The 16,913-nt window shown below is 44.0% G+C and overlaps 1 protein-coding gene across 2 annotated transcripts in view; it reads right to left on the bottom strand.

Moving 5' to 3' along the window:
- PPFIA3 (PPFI scaffold protein A3) overlaps positions 1–16,913 on the bottom strand; it is a gene marked incomplete at its 3' end in the record, with an annotated part of 942,579 nt that overhangs the window by 175,395 nt on the left and 750,271 nt on the right. For both annotated transcript variants that reach the window (XM_077467171.1, XM_077467170.1), the window contains 1 exon segment: positions 1,647–1,778. In XM_077467171.1, coding sequence (XP_077323297.1) covers positions 1,647–1,778 — 132 coding nt within the window.

The raw sequence follows: 16,913 nt of genomic DNA, 5'->3' as shown, positions 1-16,913 counted from the left end.
GGAAAATCTTCTGGGGCTGAAGTACATACAGAGAGTGTATATAGTTAGTGTCCCTGAAGAGACTTTTGTTCCAGTAAAGTGGGCATCTCATAATGCCCCTATCCCCATCCAAGTTTATTAACCCCTAAATAATAAAAAAAGAAAAAAGTTGTTGGACTGTTCTCCTGTCTCAAGCGAGCCTGTGGAAACTTGGTGTGTCTGCCTGTGCAGGGTGGGGGATTACTATTCACCAGCAGGTCCTACAGGAATGCGCTACACACAAATACAATTTCTGTCTTAGATCTCTTTTATCTACCAAAGAGATCTAATGTTGTGCAGTGGCCCTTGACATCTTACCCATGTAGGTGACAACATAGGCAGGTTTACAACATATTTCAAAATATATAATTCAGCAGTCTGTCACACTACCCCACCTTTTGTGTTAAAGGAAATGGTAAATTCTGTATATAATTGTATTAAATTTTGTATCTGTGGCTATGTATTGGATGCCGCACTCGCTGTACACATGGCGCTAATAATGTTTTGATTACATATTGCATTCTTTTGAGTCCGGATTAGAACTTAGCCTGCGTGTGTTGCACCCCTTGTTACCAGTACAATAATAACTGTAAATATAATCTTAATGTGATACCTGTGTAATCATGTGTATAAAAAACTTCAATTGCACTGAATAAACAGAACAGTTAATTGCAAAGATGCAGAGTGTATCGTTGTGTCTGCCCCCTACTGCAGTTGTTATTATTTCATTTGGAACCACTAATCAATATGAGGATAGGAGTTGCCTATCCAGGGGCGGACTGACCAGTCGGGCACTCTGCGCCGCCCGAGGGCCTGAGGCCATTAGGGGCCCGGACTCGGCCACATGAGAGGCCACTTGAAGCGGCTGTAATAGATGCCGATTATAATACTGCTAATGGCGTTCTGCTCCCCACCGACTCCTCCTTCCCTCCCAGGTGCTTGTACTGTATGTGTCGTGACAACACCTGGGATGGACGAGAAGAGTGGAGGGGCCGGCCGGGGAGCAGCGCGCGATTAGAAGTATTATTATCGGCTTCGGGTGACTCAGTGAGTGATGCTGAGACACCAGGGCCACCACAAGTGATTGGAGGGGGGTGTACAGATGTATATGCCCCGGGCCCCTGGCTTGAGTGTGGGGACCAAGGGGGGCCAAATGATCTTCTATTGCCTGGGGGCCCCATGAGTTGTCAGTCCACTCCTGTGCCTATCTATAAAATTTCCAGAACATTTTAATTGAAGTACTACAGAATATTACCACCCTGAGTTTTCTCCTTCCTATAAACACACTTAAGTACCTCCTCCTCCCACGCATCAGCTCAGAGCAATACCACTGCAAGCACAATGTTCATATTCACAGCAGCTCAGTATAACAAAAAAGCCTTCAGCAAACCAGTATAGTTTAAAATACTTTAGTATAGTTTAAAATAATTTAATGATTTATGAAGAGATGCTGCCATTGAAGTTGTATTTATCAGAACTATTTTCGAGAATTGATCTCTAAGAAGCTAACACACTTGGCAGCTTCTGTCACTCAAAAATTTAATTGTCTAAGTTATGCGCAAACTGTTCTGGCCTAGAAAACAAACAGTTTCGACAATGAACAGTCACTTAGTTGACCAAACACGTACCTTCTCTTCCAGGGCACCCATTCTCTCCTTAAGATGCAGCTGCAACCTCTCATTTGATTCAGACAGGAGTTTATCGACTGTCTCTGACAGGCGCTTGTTGTGCTCATCATTCATTCTTTCTCTTTGACGAGCCTGTAGAAGACAGCAAGTGTTTAACAGGCACAAGTGAAAAACATAAAAAAGATGATGACTCCTAATAGACAATGTGAATGGGAACTGTCCTCTTAAAGTAGTACTTCAGCCAAAACTTGCGTTCTAGTTTTGGGTAGTCCGTAAGGGATAGAGAGATTTGTATGCCTGTCTGTAATGCTGCTACAGAAATGACCTCATGTTTTGTCCTGCTTGTTGCTGTCATCAGTATAGAAAGTAAGGTAACTAAACAAGAACTGGGGAAACAAGTTTTAAAACACATGCATGGTATGCGCATAGGCAATTTATATCTGCCACTGGGCAGACGTGTTGCCAGAAGGCACAACTATAAACTTCCCCAGGTCAATTTTACGGTGCTTGATAGGATACATTTACCTATTAGAGGGGAGATTGGAAAAAATTTAGCTCCAGTGCGAAATGCAATAGATAAGAAATCTTAAGGCCTCGACCCCCATGGTCTTAATGAGATAGAAAGTTTCAGACCGTTCCTTGAAGGTTTTAGCTCTGGCAAAACAGGCAAAACAGATAAATGTCCAGGGCTGATTTACTCTTTGATAAGTGGTCTGAACTTGAGATTTCTTCGTTTTTGGTTTCTCATTAAATCTGATATCATATCATTTGGGTTCCCTCCCATTTTCTATCTTTATACCTCCAATAACTGTGGGACCACCATGGGATTGAGTTAGGTGAGAGAATGTTTTTTGATTACAACAAGCAAAACATATATAGGGTTTACCAGATTACTTTATATTCTATGTTTCTCCTTTTTAGTTTTTAGCGACTTCAAATCAGATTAATCTGTAAGAAGGGACAAATATACTTCAGTGCTTAAATTGAGATCTGGTATGTATGGCAGATTGACATTTCCCATTTGGTGTTCAATTGGAAAGAATTTCTTCCTCGCATCCCCCCCTTTATTTAAAGGGGGACGTGATGATTGACAAGAAACATGTACCAGCCCCATGTATCCATACCCGACACAGAAAGGCCCCAGCGCCTCTAGTACGTGCTGGGGCCTGTTTTTTTCTCCAGGATGTGATCTGTTTCGCCCCCAGAGACAGTCTGTGTCGGTGGTTTTTGTCCTTGGACCCAACCATTATCCATTTGAGACTTTGATTCGATTGGCATATCGCAATTAGCGCAATTTTTTTGTTGGTTCTTTTGACGCCCCACATATATGTGTATTTTCTCCAACAACAATATTTTTCATCCAATATGGCCACATGGCAGTAGTCCCCTATACTATCTAGGGACGGACTGCCATATGGCTTACCAGCCCCCCTTCTCCCCCCCTTTTTTATTTTTTTGGGGATGTTACATGATCTGTGGTGGCTTCGCACTGAGGTTGTCCTTGGTTATCCGGGGTCATCCTCGGTAGCGATATATTCCCACTGGCATTTCCATTTCTTCTTGGTGGTACCAGCAATTTTTTCATCCTATGTGACTACTTTTCCTGTTTTCATGGATATGTATATCCTGGGGACAGGTTTCTTGCGTCACATTGGGAACATTTTTTGCGTCCGGACGCGCTCTAGGATAGTCCCGCGGTGTCTTCATGATGACGCGGTGCGCTGAGTGGTGCCTATTGGTGGTTAGGCGGTGTTTTCATGGCGCGGTGTGCTGATACGTGCCGCATCATCACGCATCTCGTCTGGGTTGCCTATGGCGGTCAGGCAAGCTGCTAAGCATTTCCGCCAGCTGCCGATGATGATGCGGCAAGTTGTTACGTGCCCCGTTATCACACATTGGGCAGGGTGTCGCTATGAAGCTCGGAACATCTTTTTAAAAGAATGCCAAGGACGGCAAATCGGGCTATTCCTCCTCCTCAACTGGAGAGTTGTAGGAGTACCTAACGGGGGATTTTTGTATGGTGATTATTTTGGAGACCGGAGTTTTTTGATACAGGATAAGCTTTTGTTGTGTACATATATATTTACTTATCCTTATGTCCCTTAGCCTCCTTATAATAACAATAACAAAATCTAATACATTTTTTTATATAGTACCCGGAAAACTTGGGATTTAAGCTCCTTTTTTGGATATATTTTATCCGGCCTTCCTATATGGGATATATTAGGGGCACAGGTTCCATTGTACTTGTCAAGACCAGTTCTCCCGTTTGGGCATCATGGGGAATATATCTGCCATTTGATAATTATTTGAGGAAGTCTTTTTGTATACTATTAAGAGCTGTATTATTGTATATGAAATATGATCTATTTGGGAAAATTTCAAATACCATATGCACTAAATGAATTCTTTTTGAACTATCTTAGATAGTGGTACAATATCCCTGATGAAGTTTGTAATGATAATTACTATCGAAGCGCGTTGGATTTGTCCGTCACCATCAGCTGTTCTGGGGGTCCCTGGATCTTATAGCGGATAGTATCACTTTCTCAAATGTTTTTAACATTTAGAATTGTGTATTGGATGTTTCTATGAATTTACTATGAATTATGAATTGTATATATATATATATATATATATATATATATTAATTTTTTATACAATAAGTATATTTTTCATATATTGACTCTGGTTGCCTTAAAAATTCCACAATTAGTGGTTTTTCTATTTTATAGAAAGTAAGGTAAAATCTCCTGACAAAGACACCAGTTTCAATGGCAACTGTTCATAGCTAAAACTGGAGAGATTTCTTCTCACTTACCAATGTGCCCCAGGACACAAGAGCAATCTCACAACAGGAACATGAAAAACAATACATATCTGAAAGGGGTTCTAACTATCAAAGACTAGAATCTTTTGGGGGCTGGAAAGAATTGGTTGAAAGCAAACCTGTTGTCTGTACACAGAAATAAGCCATTGTGTCTAATGAAACAAAAGGGACTATAGAAATACAGTGGAATTAACATGAATTGTTTGAGGATTTGCATCATTTAACCACTTCAGCCCCGGAAGAAGAATTTACTCCCTTCCTGACCAGAGCACTTTTTGCGATTCGGCACTGCGCCGCTTTAACTGACAATTGCACTATTGTGCGATGTTACACCAACACAAAATTGATGTCCTTTTTTTCCCACAAATAGAGATTTCTTTTGGTGGTATTTGATCACCTCTGTGGTTTTTATTTTTTGTGCTATAAACAAAAGGGCGTAGATTTTGAAAAAAAAAGCAATATTTTTTGCTATAATAAATATCCCCCAAAAATATATTAACCACTTCAATACAGGGCACTTAAACACCTTCCTGCCCAGACCAATTTTGAGCTTTCAGCGCTGTCGCACTTTGAATGACAATTGCGCGGTCATGCTACACTGTACCCAAATGAAATTTTTATCATTTTTTTCCCCACAAATAGAGCTTTCTTTTGGTGGTATTTGATCACCTCTATGGTTTTTATTTTTTGCGCTACAAATAAAAAAATACCGATTTTTTTTTTAAAAAAAATGTTTTTTTTTTGTTTCAGTTTCAAAACTTTGTAAATAAGTAAGTTTTCTCCTTCACTGATGGGCACTGATGGGGCTACACTGATGGGCACTGATAAGGCGGCACTGATGGGCACCAATGAAGTGGCACTGATGAGGTGGCATTGATGGACACTGATAGGCGGCACGGATGGACACTGATAGGTGGCACGGATTGGCATGGATGGGCGGCACAGATGGGCATGGATGGGCGGCACAGATGGGCATGGATGGGCATGGATAGGCGGCACAGATGGGCATGGGTGGGCACTCATAGGCGGCACAGGTGGGCACTCATAGGCGGCACAGGTGGGCACTCATAGGCGGCACAGGTGGGCACTCATAGGCGGCACAGGTGGGCACTCATAGGCGGCACAGGTGGGCACTCATAGGCGGCATTGGTGTTATCCTGTACTAATGGATGCCAATCAGTGCCAAACAATAATGCATGCCAATCAGTGATGCCCATTGTGGGCACTGATTGGCATCCATTATGGGCACTGATTGGCATCCATTGTGCTGACCATTGGCATCCCTGGTGGTCTAGGGAGGATTACCTTTTCCCTGGTGGTGTCCCTGGTGGTCCAGTGTGGGCATCCTCGGGGGGGCTGTGCTGATAATCGATCAGCACAGACCCCCCCTGTCAGAGGAGCAGCCGATCGGCTCTCCTCTACTCGCGTCTGACGTGAGTGAGGAAAAGCCGATCACCGGCTCTTCCCATTTACACTGTGATCAGCCGTGATTGGACACGGCTGATCACGTGGTAAAGAGTCTCCGTCGGAGACTATTTACCGAGATCGTAGTTGCCGGGTGTCAGACTGACACCCCGCAACAACGATCGCCGCGATGCGCGCCCCCGGGGGCGCGCAGCGGCTCATAATCCTGAGGACGTCATATGACGTCCGGTCAGGATTATCAAACCACTTTGCCACCGTCTTTTTGTAATAGGGCGGGCGGCAAGTGGTTAAAAAAAAACAGTTTTTTCCTCAGTTTAGGCCAATATGTACTCTTCTACATATTTTTGGTAAAAAAAAAAATATATAAAAAAAATTGCAATTATCGTATATTAATTGGTTTGTGCAAAAGTTATAGCGTCTACAAAATAGGGTATAGATTTATGCCATTTTTATTATTAGTTTGTTTTTTAGTAGTAATGGCGGCGATCTGCGATTTTGATTGTGACTGCAACAATATGGCGAACACATCAGACACTTGTGACACTATTTTGCTTTGGTTGAACTTAATTGCGAAGTCACATACTCCAAGGTGTGCAGCCATTGCCTGAGGGTGGGGAGCACCTGAGTGTGTACACAACGCAACATTTTATTTTCATGATTTCATGAAGCCACCGTTATAATAAGAACTATATACCGATTATGTTGGACTGATCTGTGTTTGATTAGAACGTCACTGTTATATGCACTATAGCACTTAATGATTCACGTTTGTGGCATCATATATTTAACTCTTATGTGTTTGATTATTACTTTTATTTTGTCTGTGGAATGTGACACTTAACACAGAAATTATCATCACAGCAATCAAAAAATTCTATATACAGTTTTGGAATATATTATAATTTTTGTCGGTTTATCACAGTTTTATTATTATTAGTTTTATCAATATTGATAAGTTGGCACTTTAAAAGTATTTGTTGGAACTAATGTTAGCAGAAAGCATAGTGATTTTCTATTTATAACGGAAAATGTATATCAAATACTTACCGTAATTTTCCTTTCCTGATGGACTCCATGGCAGCCTACGTATGGGTTAATCCCGCCTCCTCATACCTCATAGGACCCTTCTCCCATAAATCTTTGCTCTGGGCCAGAGGCTCTGTTCCATAATTTAGCCTACTCCAGCCACTGGGAGGGAACTCCTGCTGCCATGGAGTCCATCAGGAAAGGAAAATTACGGTAAGTATTTGATATAAATTTTCCGCTTTCCTGACAGACTCCATGGCAGCCTACGTATGGGAAATAACTAGCCATACACACCCGGGTGGGCAGAGTGCTGGACAAAAGAAAAGGTTTAATTGGCACTAACAGACAAGATACGTAAACCAAACTTAAGAGAAGATAACAAGGCTGGCTTTATGCAGTAGTGTGCCATGAAAGTGTTAATTGAAATCCACAAGGCCGCCTTGCAAATAACTTCTGGAGCCACGTGACGCGACGCCGCCCATGAAGAAGACACACTTCTAGTTGAGTGAGCAGTCACCGCTTCTGGAGGCGCCAAGCCTTTGGCTTTGTAAACCCACTAAATGGCCTGAACAATCCATGCTGCGATAGATCTGGAAGTGGCACGCATTCCCTTATTCTTCCCATGAAAAGAACGAACAGGTGGTCAGTCTGACGGAAAGAAGCTGTAGCCTCAAGATACTGACTCAGAGCTCTTCCAACATCTAAGGGATAAACACTGGAATCCTTGGTAGATCTGAATGTTGGAAGAGCAATCTCCTAATTGTCATGAAACACAGATGCCACTTTGGGGTTTAACCGAACATAGGAATTAAAACTACCCGATCAGGAAAAAAGAAAGAAAGAAAAGAAAAGAAATCCCAGAGAGCTGATCTCAGAGATCCTCTTGGCCAATGTTACAGCCACCAACAAAGCAACTTTTAGAGAGATTCATTTGATAGAGGATTGATCTTCATGCCCCAACTCTCTACCTGAGAAAAAAAAAAACAGGACAAGCCAATTAGAGAATCTTGGCTTTTTCTGAGGTCTGAGCCTTATTGCTCCTCTTAAAAACTACTGAGTGAGAGGTTGTCTAACCCAGGAAACACCTATAAAAAGGCAGAAATTGCAGACACTTGGACTTGCAGCGAGCTGACTGACAATGAGAGATCCAAGCCCGATTGTAGGAATCCCAGGATATCATGTATCTTTGGGTTATTGTAAGAAACTGCAGTAGAAGAGATGTAGTCTGCATACTTTTCCAAATCCTCTGGTAGATCCGGTTGGTGTCTGCTCTTCTGGCAATTAATAATGTGGAGATGGCCCTACTTGGATAGCCTAGGGCCTCCAACCTTCCCCTCTCAAGAACCAGATCAGATGTAGATGGTCTGGGCATAGATGTAGAATTGCCCCTTGCGATAGGACATCTGGTCTGGAGGGTAGAGGAACTAGGTCGGAGTTGCATCAGTTTTGAAAACCATGGCCTGTCTGCAAAGTACAGGACTATCTCCACTTCTTCCATCCTGAGCCTCAACAGAAACCAGAGAATGACGACAGGAACCGGGGAAAAGGCATAGGCCCTGTGGAACCGCCAATGGTCTGTCAGAGCATCTATCTGAAAGCCTGGGGACACCGAGACATTGTGTAGTATCCCTCTAGTCTGAAATTGCATGGGGAGACAAACATGTCTACTTCCGGAATGACTCCCAGGAACAGGAGTCCCGGGCCCACCTGAAGACTTCGGAGGGGAAAGTCCACTAGTTGTCCAGGGAAACTCTTGACAGAAAATCTGCCTAAACATTCTGGACACCAGGGAGATAGCTGTCAGGTCGGCCAGGTTTTTCTGGGCCCAAATCATGATGGGCTCTACTCCCTTTGACAGGGAAAGACTGAGTCTTGATGTATGCAACTGCCGTCATGTTGTCTAGTCTTAGGAGGACTGAGGCTCCTGCTGTTAAGTGGTAAAAGGACTGCAGAGCACAGAAAGCTGCCCAGAGGTCCAGAACATTGGAGACTATGCTGTGAGGGAAAATTCCATATGCCTTGGGCTACTTCTGTCAGGCAGAGAGTGCCCCAGTCCCTGTTGCTGGCATCTATAGTGATGGTGACCCAAGACAAAGGTGCGATTGAATGACAATTGAGGAAGGTTCCTCGGTTGTAGCCACCAAGGAAGGCTCTCCCGCATGGATGAGGTTATTCGGATAGCGTGATCCCGAAGCCCTGGGTTCCACTGCTGGAGGAAGCCCTTCTGAAAGGGCCACTTTTTCTACTGAGCCCACTTTACCATGGGTGTTGTTGCCACCATGGTGCCGACGATCTTTAGACATTGAGAGGCTCGGAGATGAGAGGATGACATTGCAAGCCAAACTCTGTCCCAGGTTACTGGAATTTTTCCAGGGGTAACGAGATGGTGCTCTTGATAGTGTTGAAGTGTGCCCCAAGGAAAACCAGGGACTGCGTAGGATCTAGATGGCTCTTTTCCAAATTCAGAGGCCAACTGAACTCTAGTAGAGTGGAGATGACCAGGGATCAGCAACTGCTCCCTGTCCCGAGATAACAGGTCATCTAGATAGTTATACTGAGGGATACCTCTGGACCTGATCAGAGCCAAGACAGCCAACAATAGTTTTCAAAACACACAAGGCGATGTCATAAGCCCGAAGGGGACAGATGGATTTTCTCGATAGCAAAGTGAAGGTATTTCTGGAATTCTGACGCTAATCGGAACATGGAAGTAGGCATCCTTCAGGTCTATAGACACAAGCCAATTGCTTGGTTGGATTGCGTGACTGATCGTGGGTAGTGTCTCCATCTTAAACTTCTTCTTGATGAAAGCATTCAAGTGGGTTACGTCTATAACTGGCCTCCAGGAGCTGTCTATTTATTATATTATATATATTTTTCTACACCATGAAGAGGGGCGAGTAGACCCCCTAAAACTTTTACTCGGCTGGAACTGGAACTGCAGCGCCTTGAGCCACAAGGGATTCTGCATAGGACAGGAGAATGAGCTTTATCTCTTCCGAGAGAGGCAAGCATGCCGACTTGCTCTGTCTGGGCAGGTACAATATCATAAAGACTTAGGGGCTACTTGTCCACCGGAAGATGCCCCTTTAAAAACGTCTGGCCTGAAGGCTGTTTTTTATTTATTTATTTGTTTATTTTCCCCAGGTCTTCCTGAACTCCTGGCCAGGCCTATAGCGGTGAGCGTCCCTTGCTCTATCTGAACCTTGCCTGAGCTGTGTTCTTTTCTGGCCACAAGGCACGCCTAGCTGTGACAGATGACAGCATGATCCAAGCCACCAGGCGAATTATGTCTAGGGAAGCCTCACCCAGAAAAGCCACCGCCAACCTTAGCTCATGAATAGGTGAGCTCCTGGCCACTTCTCCTGCTCTTCAGGGAAGCATCTACGTCGTCCATCCAGACTTTCAACTCTTTAGAAAGAGCTGCGAGAGCTAGAGCTGGTTTGCAGGTCATACCTGCTGTAATGTACATCCGCTTGAGGTTGGTATCAATTTTCCTCTCCAGGCCATCCTTAAAGGAAATAGTATCTTCCAATGGAAGTGTGACGTGCCTCACCAAGCTCAATAGGGCTGCATCAATGAGAGGAGCCGACTCCAGGTGTTTTAAAACCTTGCTTTTAAATGGATACATTTTTGATACCTTAGTTAACAGGCAATTCTTCCTTTCAACACCACCAAATTCATCAGTAATTATAGTGCCAAGTACACCCAAAAGGGGGAAATTGGGGCGTCTTTTTCGAGGTGTTTAAAATATTTCCTCTGTTTGGAGGGTGCCTCCACTGGCTCGTCCCATCTCAAAGCTTCTTTGGCAGCCATGACCAGCTGTGGTACTAGGGCAAATTCAAAACATACACCAGGGTCATCTACCTCCACCTCACGGTCTGAGGCTTCAATTGAGGGATGGTTTGGCTGTGAAGGGCCTGGAGCCTCTAAATCATCCCTAATAGGGACTGACATAGTGTCGCCAGCAGGGTTATGGGTATGACCAGAATCCGCATTACTCAGGGTCTTACTGACCACCTTTCTGACCAGTGCTTCCACTTGATGGTCTCCACCCTCTCTCTCTTGCGGCTTTAGAAAAGCATTGCTCGCAGAGCGATTTGCCTTTAGCAACCTGGGCCCCGCATACCCAGCAGGCTTTCCTCACAGAGCGGCTGGAGTGACGGTGAGAGTGTCACCCAGAGGTGGTTTTAGATTCCTCTCTGTGGTGCCTAGATCTAAAGGGAGATCTATGACGTCTGGAGCTTGAAGAGGAGTGACGACTTTGAGACCTAGGACAGTCTTTGCCATGCTTTGGTGTTCAGACCTAGAAGGGCTGAGTGAAAGAAAAAGGGATAAGAGCTCCTGAATGAGTGAGCCCAAGCATCACAGGCAGAAATAATTCTACCTGCAGTGCAAGGGTTGGCCACAGGAGGGCAGTGACAGAGCCATGGCAAGGCAGTTTGAAACAAAAATGAACCATTAAAGCCTTATGAGAAACTGAAGTGACAACAGACATAAGAGCACATAACAAATGTAGGCAGCAGCCAGTACCTAGGGAGCATGCAGCAAACGATTTACCTTGTAAACCAGAGACCAGTGCCTGGTATAGTTGCCGCCTCATCCCTTCAAACCCAAACACATATGAATTACACAGGTTCTGAGGCTAATTTCATGCAGATAAGGCACCAAGTGATTTTAATTATCAACCTTAATCAGTCACAGAAACTGTGTAATTAATATGTGTTCGGTTTTAAAGGGATGAGGTGGCAACCCTAGTGCCTGGGCAAACCTCCATATAAGCCTGCCAGTCATCCCAAGGAATAGCTGCTTTGACAACTATTTAAATCTGCCGCCATGAATGATGTGACCTCCCCACAGCACGCCTGCACTGGAAAAACGTCGCCACCTGGTGCTGACCAATCGCTTACGCGACCGCCGCTGCCATTTTGGTGAAACCATGCCTGCACAAACCAAGCACAGAATCTTAATTTGCGGCTTGTGCATGCGCAGACAGGTCCTGCGACTTCCTGAAACGGCGAGCTGGAACGCAGCTGTGCTCCAGTCGCCATGGCCACTCACTGGAGCTTGATAGAAAATAAGGAGACACACAAAACACAGAGATACGGCTGCCATATGAAATGAATATCTTTGTACGTTACCACCACCACGGCATGATCCGAACCAGAACCTGGGACTGGGGAGCTGTTCGCTCGACCCACCGCGCGATCGGGCGTTTACAAGGCCTCCCGCTAATAGCTGGGACGCTTGGCCATATTACCGCTTGCCTGCCAGTGGCCAGGTTAGTAAGCTATACATGGTATTGCATCATATCGCCCATGTCCACCTGCTAATAGCTAGGATTACTGGACTCCAGAGAGGATCACCGCTAACCACCAACATATGGCCGTGCACACCGCCAGGCCTGGATTACAGAAAACTTCATGAAAAGGTAAGACTTCATCTTGGTCCTAGGAGGAGGACAAAAAAAGGAACACAGCCTCTGGCCCAGAGCAAAGATTTATGGGAGAAGGGTCCTATGAGGTATGAGGGGGCGGGATTAACCCATACGTAGGCTGCCATGGAGTCTGTCAGGAAATTGTTTTTACACGACTTTATGGGACGTGATCAGTGCTAGCAGCTGTCGTTAATTCATTATTACTTGTCTATTATATTTTGTTTTCTATATATTTTGTCACTTTTAAAACAGGTAGCTCGCAAGATCATCATAGTTTATATGTAATGACAGATCATGTATCACTTAAATTGCACACAGGTGGACATAATTTCACTAATTATGTGATTAATTATATGACTTCTGAAGGTAATTGGTTGCACCAGAGCTTTTCATGGGCTTCATAACAAAGGGGGTGAATACATATGCACATGTCAATTATTCGTTTTTTATTTCTGAAAAATTATTTTGGGTATATATTTTTCTACATTTACTTCACCAACTTAGACTATCAACCAAAAAATAAAAAATAAAACAGTGACCAGGCCCGTAAATAGACCCCCCCACTTCTTAGAGGATGAATATTTTCTCTTTACTGAGAAAATAAGTTAGCCACTTTTTTTTTTCTTTAAGATCAAATTTTTTAATATTTCTTCACATGCTACTTGAGCTTTAGATAAGCTGTTTAGCATCAGCACAGTAAAAGAAAGCAAAGTTTTGGAGTGCAGCAGCCAGCCCACCTTCTATTGTGCCCCATCCCATCAGTTTAATAAGGGGTCCCCCTGAAAAGCTTGAAATTACTGTGAGGTCTCAGATACCGGCAATTGACAGTGCACAGTTGAAGGAACTCCTAGACTCCTCCTCGGGGTATCATATGACACGGCCAACGGAGACTGGGGATGCAGAAGTTTTCCTACTTCTGTGTTGTGCTAAATCTGGGGTCTGGTAAGTGGGGAGTAGGGATGAGCTGAGCATTCCAGTCGAACCCATGTTTGGCGAAATCCGAACATTATGGGCTGTTCGTGTCAAATTCGAGTGCCGCTCACGACTCATAATTCACAGCTGCATTGCAGTGCATTGCTGGCTGATGATTGGCCAAGCATGCACTAAGACACGCATGCTTGGCCAATCGCAGCTCCATCAACGAAGGGGGTTTAGTACACGCCCCACACTATATAAGGCTGCCTGCGCGGCGGCCTTGCATACATAGTTACATAGTTACATAGTTAGTCAGGTTGAAAAAGTCCATCCAGTTCAACCAAAAAAAAAATATATACTATACATACACATATATATATATATATATATATATACACATATACATACATATAAAGTGGTGTGAAAAAGTGTTTGCCCCCTTCCTCATTTCCTGTTCCTTTGCATGTTTGTCACACTTAAGTGTTTCGGAACATCAAACCAATTTAAACAATAGTCAAGGACAACACAAGTAAAACACAAAATGCAATTTGTAAATGAAGGTGTTTATTATTAAAGGTGAAAAAAAAATCCAAACCATCATGGCCCTGTGTGAAAAAGTGATTGCCCCCTAAACCTAATAACTGGTTGGGCCACCCTTAGCAGCAACAACTGCAACCAAGCATTTGCGATAACGTGCAATGAGGCTTTTACAGCGTCCTGGAGGAATTTTGGCCCACTCATCTTTGCAGAATTGTCCTAATTCAGTTACATTAGAGGGTTTTCGAGCATGAATGGCCTTTTTAAGGTCATACCACAACATCTCAATAGGATTCAGGTCAGGACTTTGGCTAGGCCACTCCAAAGTCTTCATTTTGTTTTTCTTCAGCCATTCGGTGGTGGACTTGCTGGTGTGTTTAGGATCATTGTCCTGCTGCAGAACCCAAGTTCGTTTCAGCTTGAGTACACGAACAGATGGTCGGACATTCTCCTTCAGGATCTCTTGGTAGACTGCAGAATTCATAGTTCCTTTTATCACGGCAAGTCTTCCAGGTCCTGAAGCAGCAAAACAGCCCCAGACCATCACACTACCACCACCATATTTTACTGTTGGTATAATGTTCTTTTTCTGAAATGCAGTGTTCCTTCTATGCCAGATATACTTGGACACACACCTTCCAAAGAGTTCCACTTTTGTCTCATCGGTCCACAGAATGTTGTCCCAAAAGTCTTGGGGATCATCAAGATGTGTTGTGGAGAAATTGAGACGAGCTTTGATGTTCTTTTTGCTCAGCAGTGGTTTTCTCCTTGGAACTCTGCCATGCAGGCCATTTTTGCCCAGTCTTTTCCTGATGGTGGAGGCATGAACGCTGACCTTAACTGAGGCAAGTGAGGCCTGCAGTTCCTTGGACATTGTTGTGGGGTCTTTTGTGACCTCTTGGATGAGTTGTCGCTGCGCTCTTGGGGTAATTTTGGGCGGCCGGCCACTCCTGGGAAGGTTTATCACTGTTCCATGTCTTCGCCATTTGTGGATAATGGCTCTCACTGTGGTTCGCTGGATTCCCAAAGCTTTGGAAATGGCTTTATAACCCTTTCCAGACTGATAGATCTCAATTACTTTCTTTCTCAATTGTTCCTGAATTTCTTTGGGTCTCGGCATGATGGTGTAGCTTTTAAGGATCTTCTGGGGGACCTTACTGTGTCAAGCAGCTCCTATTTAAGTGATGCCTTGATTGTGAACAGGTGTGGCAATAATCAGGCCTGGGTGTGGCTAGAGAAATTGAACTCAGGTGTGGACAACCACAGTTATAGTATGTTTTAACAAGGGGGGCAATCACTTTTTCACACAGGGCCATGATGGTTTGGATTTTTTTTCACCTTTAATAATAAACAGCTTCATTTACAAATTGCATTTTGTGTTTACTTGTGTTGTCCTTGACTATTGTTTAAATTGGTTTGATGTTGCGAAACACTTAAGTGTGACAAACATGAAAAGGAACAGGAAATGAGGAAGGGGGCAAACACTTTTTCACACCACTGTATATATATATACACATACATATATATATACATATACATACACATACATACACACATACATATACCAGCCCATATACCCAATTCTATACCCACAGTTGATCCAGAGGAAGGCAAAAAACCCCAGCAGAGCATGATCCAATTTGCTAAAGCAGGGGAAAAAATTCCTTCCTGATCCCCCGAGAGGCAATCGGATTTTCCCCGGATCAACTTTACCTATAAATTTTAGTACCCAGTTATATTACGTACACTTAGGAAATAATCCAGGCCTTTCTTAAAGCAATCCACTGAGCTGGCCATAACCACCTCTGCAGGGAGTCTATTCCACATTTTCACAGCTCTTACTGTGAAGAAACCTTTCCGTATTTGGAGATGAAATCTCTTCTCCTCTAGACGTAAAGAGTGCCCCCTTGTCCTCTTTGTTGACTTTAAAGTGAATAACTCGACACCAAGTTCCCTATATGGACCCCTTATATATTTGTACATGTTGATCAAATCCCCCCTTAATCTCCTCTTATCAAGAGTGAATAAATTCAGTTCCTCTAATCTTTCCTCATAGCTGAGTTGCTCCATGCCTCTTATCAGTTTGGTTGCCCTTCTCTGCACCTTCTCCAGTTCCCCAATATCCTTTTTGGCGTAGTGTGTTGCGTTGCTAAGAGAGAGATAGACGAAGAGACAGTGTCCGAATTTCCTTTTAAGCTATTGCAATTACAGTCGGTGTATTGTGCCACCTGCACAGTGTACACCTGAAGCTACCCCAATTGCTGGTGTTCTTCTGGTCCTATACCACAGGCAGCTGTAGCAGTTACAGTCGTGTATTGTGCCACCTGCACAGTGTACACCTGAAGCTAACCCAATTGCTGGTGTTCTTCTGGTCCTATACCCCAGTTAGCTGTAGCAGTTACAGTCTGTGTATTGTGCCACCTACACAGTGTACACCTGAAGCTACCCCAATTGCTGGTGTTCTTCTGGTCAAATACCACAGGCAGCTGTAGTAATTACAGTCTGTGTTTTTGTGCCACCTGCACAGTGTACGTCTAAAGCTACCCCAATTGCTAGTGTTCTACTGATTCTATCTGCAGGCAGCTGTAGCAATTACAGTCGGTGTACTGTGCCATCTTCACAGTTTGCACCTAAAGCTACCCCAATTGCTGGTGTTCTGCTGATCCTATACCGCAGGCAGCTCCAGTAATTACAGTTGGTGTATTGTGTCATCTGCTCAGTGTGCACCTAAAGCTACCCCAATTGCTGGTGTTCTGCTGATCCTATACCACAGGCAGGCACCTGCAGTAATTACAGTCGGTGTACTGTGTCATCTGCACAGTGTGCACCTAAAGCTACCCCAATTGCTGGTATTCTGCTGATCCTATACCGCAGGCAGCTGCAGTAATTACAGTAGGTGTACTGTGTCATCTGCTCAATGTGCACATAAAGCTACCCTAATTGCTGGTGTTCTTCTGGTCAAATACCACAGGCAGCTGTAGCAGTTACAGTCGATGTATTGTGCCACCTGCACAGTGTACGCCTAAAGCTACCCCAATTGCTGGTGTTCTGCTGATTCTATCCCCGGCAGCTGTAGCAATTACAGTCAGTGTACTGT

The sequence above is a fragment of the Lithobates pipiens genome, unplaced genomic scaffold (genome assembly GCF_037356315.1).
Source record: "Lithobates pipiens isolate NorthernLeopardFrog02 unplaced genomic scaffold, aLitPip1_a1.2 Scaffold_48, whole genome shotgun sequence".
NCBI classification, from domain to species: Eukaryota; Metazoa; Chordata; class Amphibia; order Anura; family Ranidae; genus Lithobates; species Lithobates pipiens.
This window is presented reverse-complemented; position numbering and strand designations above follow the sequence as displayed.